A 4,881-nucleotide genomic window follows, 5' to 3' on the forward strand; every position below is an offset into this window, starting at 1 on the left:
AATCACCTCTATTTTATAAATGATATTCTCGGCACCACTGTTTCTTTGTGAAATACTTAATTCTTTGTATTTCCCAAATATAAAGCAATGACTGTCCACCATGAAATATAGAGTTCTCTGCATTGCATGTATGAAAATCTATATTGCCTGTATGAAAAACTTTCCTTCATGAAAGTTGGATTTCTCTATATTTCATATTTGAAGATCCGAATGGACATTTTCCTCAGAGAAATAAGGAGGTCTGTGTCTTTCATATGAACCACTGGTTCTTCAGTCTCTGAAACACCTGTTTGCATCTGTGTCACTGTTCCTTGTATGTGTGTGTATGTGTGTACATGTGTGTGCTAGTGTCACCTGTGTGTGTGTGTGTGTGTGTGTGTGTCTGGTCTAAGGCATATGCTCAGTGTGAAACACCAGACATCCTAGGAGACAGAGTGTGAGCATGGCATCTGTCCAGGCACTTAAGTGTGCCCACCTTAGCTGTTCGGCTGGGAGGCAGGAGTAACTAATGGTCAGGAGGAGCACGTTGCTCCACTTCAAACACTTCCCAGAGAAGCTCTGTTCCTCTGGGAAGTGCATCCACAGATGCACATCCTTAGCCACCCGGCTGCCTGCTCTAAGCCAGGCCAGGGGACAGGCCAAGAGCTGAAAGCCCGCAGGTCAGGGGCTCCAGGGTGTCTGGCTTGGGCTGCGTTGTGGGGCCTGGACAGTGAGCTGAGGAAAGTGCTCTGCTTCTTCATCAGAGGATGGCTGCATTCCTGACATGGCTCAAGCCTAAGGCACAAGTTGAGAGATGCACTCTGCAGCGGGTGCACGTTGGTGAGGTCAGCATGAGATCCGCCCACTTCCCCGTGCCTCCATGATCCCCTGCACCGCCCCCCGGCCCCCCAGCCCCACGCCCTGCCCAGGGCTTGTAGCTTGGATCCGAGGTGAGCCCCTCTGTCCCTGAGGTACCCATGAACCCTGTCTCACCTGTGTGGATCCCTGAGTACACGGAGTCACCCGCTGCCCCAGAGGCAATGTCAAGCTTGAGGATGGCTGCAGCATCAGGTTCAGGTTCTTTGCCTTCACCTCCAACTGGCCTGCTCTCCCAGTCGCTGGTCAGGCACTTCTGCACTGTTGGTCAGGCAAACGGCTTGCGTGGACCGGTGTACTCTGCGCAGGGCCGAGTTTGGCCACTGGGTCACCTGCGGCCAGAGTGCCCAGAATTCCAAGGGGCGTGTCCTGGTGTCTGGAGGTCAGGGTGTGGAGTTCAGCCCCTTCCGGCCACCATCCTATTCGTGCATGGGGACGCACAGTTCTGCGCATGAGTGTCTCCCCTTCCCTGCTCATTGGCTGTGGGCAAGGAAGCTGTTGGTAGTGCCACATAGGCTGCAGTTGGTGGGCAGGCTGTGCAGGTTGCCTGCTGTGTTCTCGTGGCCAGCTTCTTCGCCTCTCCGGGCTAGGACCAGAACACCATGGAGAGTGAGATGGGGCCACGGGAAGGCAGCATCAGCCCGGGATCCTGGATCTTGTGAGCCCAGGTCTTCACGAGGAAGGGGCCCTGGGGCCTAGCAGCCTGGTGGGGTGACAGAGGTGATGCAGGCCCCAGGTGGTGTGCCAAGCGAGGAGGCCACCCTCTACTGGGTGGAGGCAGTGGAGGAAGGTGCTACCCTGGAGGAGGGAGAGATATCGGGAATCGGGCAGGAAGTCCAGCTGCTGGTGTTAGACGTCATGGAGGAGGTGGAGCTGGTGGTGTACGAGGAGCAGGAGCAGGTGTCCTCGGAGGAGCAGTGCCAGGAACATCCAAGGCCCGGAGCTCCGAGTGACCAGCCTGCACTGGAGGCGCTGGCGACCCTGCAGCTGGAGCTGGAGCCTGTGAATAAGAAAGCCCAAAGGGTGCACGCTCGCCTGAAACATAAGAACTGTCAGAGGCGGATGCTGAATCTAGAACACAGAAGTGCCATCACCCAGGGAATCCGTGGTTTCTGGATTAAAGTTGTATGCCTTGCTGTGGTGCTTGAGATTTTTTTTTTTTTTTAACCTGTGCTATTGCAGGAACAGTTTATAGATCTGAGAGTTCTGGTATAAAATTTATATTTTTGGATGATGGGTATTGGTGACCGTCCTGCATATCTGTTCCTGATATTAGGTGTGATGTCCTTGCTATTCTGGCTAGCACAAATTGGTACTTGGGCTTTTCTTGCAGAGGTCCCAGTCAGAATTGTCCTTAGCACCAGGGACTCTTCAGATAAAAGGCTTATCTGGAATCCAGGTCTTCTTCCAAAAGCTGAGTGTATTTGGGGGGAGGTTGGCAGTGTATGTGCTCATACTGGTTGTAGCTAGCAGTGTGTGTTCTCCAGAAGTAAGCTAACTTTCAGGGGGCTGAGATGGAGCTTAGGGCCTTCCTGTTAGGAAGAGAACCTCCTTCTGGTAGTGCATTCCTAGGCACAGCCTTGTCTGGCGTTCAGACAGTCTTCATCAACAGAAATGTGATGAGTTAATTAGGAGCAAGTTGAAGTCAGACAGAGCCATGTTACCCTTTAGGCTAGCTTTGTTCTTCTGGCACTTTTACCTCGAGCATCTAGAGGCTCCTTGACCTAAAGCAGTTTACGAACCACCCCAAAATGTCATGTCTGATGACCAAACAAGACCAAGACATGCTTCACTTCATGACCAACTTGAAAGTCAGGCAGGGGACACTGATCATTGAGGAGGGGAGGTGACTGGGAAGGGGAGAGGATGTGGTTTATCCCTGAAGACAGGAAAAGGCAGCTCTTCTGTAAAGAGGTTTCACACCCACCCACCCCCCACCTGCCACACTTTGTCCTGGCAGGTGGAGGAACTCCAGCATCCCACTCATCACTGCATGATCACATTGTCCTTTCAGAGGAATACGTATTTCCAAAAAGAATTAATTGTTAAGAAGTATCTCATTAACGTCACTGGTAAGAGGCAGCTCCCTGGATTTTGGGGGGTGGGGACAGAAAAGTGGAGGTTGAATTGGAAAGTGATTTAGGTGTTTCTCCCATATTCCTTCTCCTGCAAGATACCAAGTATCCTGTTCCACTCCAATTCAGTGGCACCAGGGGTTTGAACGTAAGGCATACAGCCGCAGGAACCACAAGAGCAGCGTTAACTTCTTCAACTGGCTCTCTGACCACAGCTTCACAGGATCTGACCAAATTGCTGAGGTGGGGTCCCACGTGGGCACTGGGCCAGATTGGTGATTTATATTGGAGTTCTTGGTGGTGCACGGGAGGGCTCAGGGCCTAGCCGGCCCTGTGCTGACCTTGCTCATTGCCCTGGAAGGTCATCATAAAGGATCTGTGGCCCAATCCTTTGCAGTACTAGGTGAGGAGGAAGGCTCCAGCATGAGAGGTACTGGGAGGACGAGAGGTGAGGAGCCCAAGGGCTGAGCACTGGCATAGCTGTTATCCAGGAAATTGGGTCGTTCTTCCACTTGTGGAGAAAGTGAGACTCCGCGGAATCCAGAGTGACACCAGGGCCTGAGGGAATTGGCAAAAGATAGGAGTGGTAGATAACTCTAGTAAAAACCAGGTTCTAACGGAGAAGCTGAGGTAGATGAAGTGGCCTGGTGAGGCCAAAGTCACTCCAATTGATATCTGGCTCGGCTGCACATCTCTGAACTGTCATTCCATGGCCAACAAGTCTACCCTCAGGCTTCTCTTAAATTGGGGTCCACCTGCTATTCTTTATGAAGCCCCTTTCCACATAGGTTTGTGAGTCTCTTTTCTGCAAGGTCGTGGCCCACTGACCATCCTTTGATTCCATTTTGATCATTACACTTGTTTTGTTGGTGTTGTTGCTTTTAATTTTCTTCTGTATCTTTTTCACCTGCACCCTCATTCTGAGAATACTGACCACTGTGCAAGATTATGAAGAATAGTCTTTTATTTGTTTTAACTGGAGGATAATTACTTTACAGTACTGAGACAGGTTTTGCTGCACATTGGCCAACATGAATCGCCCATGGGTATACACGTGTCCCCCAAATGCTGAACGTGCCACCGACTGCCCTCCCCTGCCTGTCTTTCTGGGTTGTCCCTCAACATGACTTTGGTTGCTTTGCTTCACGCATCAAACTCGCACTGGTCATCTATTTTACATAAGGTAGTGTAAATGTTTTAGAAGAATTTTCTCAAATTAACCCACCCTCAAGCTCTCCCACTGAGTTCAAAGTCTGTTCTTTATATGTCTGTGTCTTCACTTGCTGCTCTGCATGTTGGATGTGCAGTACCTCCTGCATGGTCCTCAACTCCATATATTTGTGTTAACATACAGTGTTTATTTTTCTCTTTCTGACTCATTTGACCCTGTATAATAGGATCCACGTTCATCCCATCTCATTAGAACTGACTTGGCCACATTCCTTTTTAGACCTGAGTAACATACAATTGTGTATCTGTATGCCAACTTCCTTATCCCTTCATCTGCCGATGGACATATAGGTTGCTTCCATGTCCTAGCTATGGTAAGTAGTTGTACAGTGAAGACTGGGGTGCGTGATGTTTGGTATGTGCTTAGAGGAAATGTGAAAGTTCACAGACACTCTCTCCTGGGAACTGTCTTGCAAGTTTAAAGCTGTCTTTAGTGCTTGCAGAGAGGGTAGGTTTACATATGTGTGTCTCTAGTCTGTTTTGAAAGGAACCCCCTGATTTTGAGAAACAATGATGGAGTGTCCCCCTTGACCTAAAATAGGATACCTAATAAGCTGCTTCACATGCAGATCAGTGGCCAGCATAGTGCTCTTGGACTGGAAAGTAATGAAGGGTGGCCTGGATCGAGGGAAATGGATCGAGAGGGAGACACAAGTAAACCTGAAATAATTCCAAAGGATAAATATAGAGCATCAAATAATTGTATGTATATGGGTATTGT

General features: G+C 49.7%; 1 protein-coding gene across 1 annotated transcript; it reads left to right on the forward strand.

Annotated features, from left to right (window-relative positions):
* Nucleotides 1-1,578: 1,578 nt before the first annotated feature.
* LOC133053512 (testis-specific Y-encoded protein 3-like) lies at nucleotides 1,579-3,333 on the forward strand. The gene is made up of 5 exons (XM_061138097.1): nucleotides 1,579-1,980; nucleotides 2,589-2,666; nucleotides 2,816-2,934; nucleotides 3,029-3,173; nucleotides 3,292-3,333. The coding sequence occupies exons 1-5, from the start codon at nucleotides 1,579-1,581 to the stop codon at nucleotides 3,331-3,333; spliced, it is 786 nt and encodes a 261-aa protein (XP_060994080.1).
* The last annotated feature ends 1,548 nt before the right edge of the window (nucleotides 3,334-4,881 follow it).

The sequence above is a fragment of the Dama dama genome, chromosome Y, assembly GCF_033118175.1.
Source record: "Dama dama isolate Ldn47 chromosome Y, ASM3311817v1, whole genome shotgun sequence".
Lineage (NCBI taxonomy): Eukaryota > Metazoa > Chordata > Mammalia > Artiodactyla > Cervidae > Dama > Dama dama.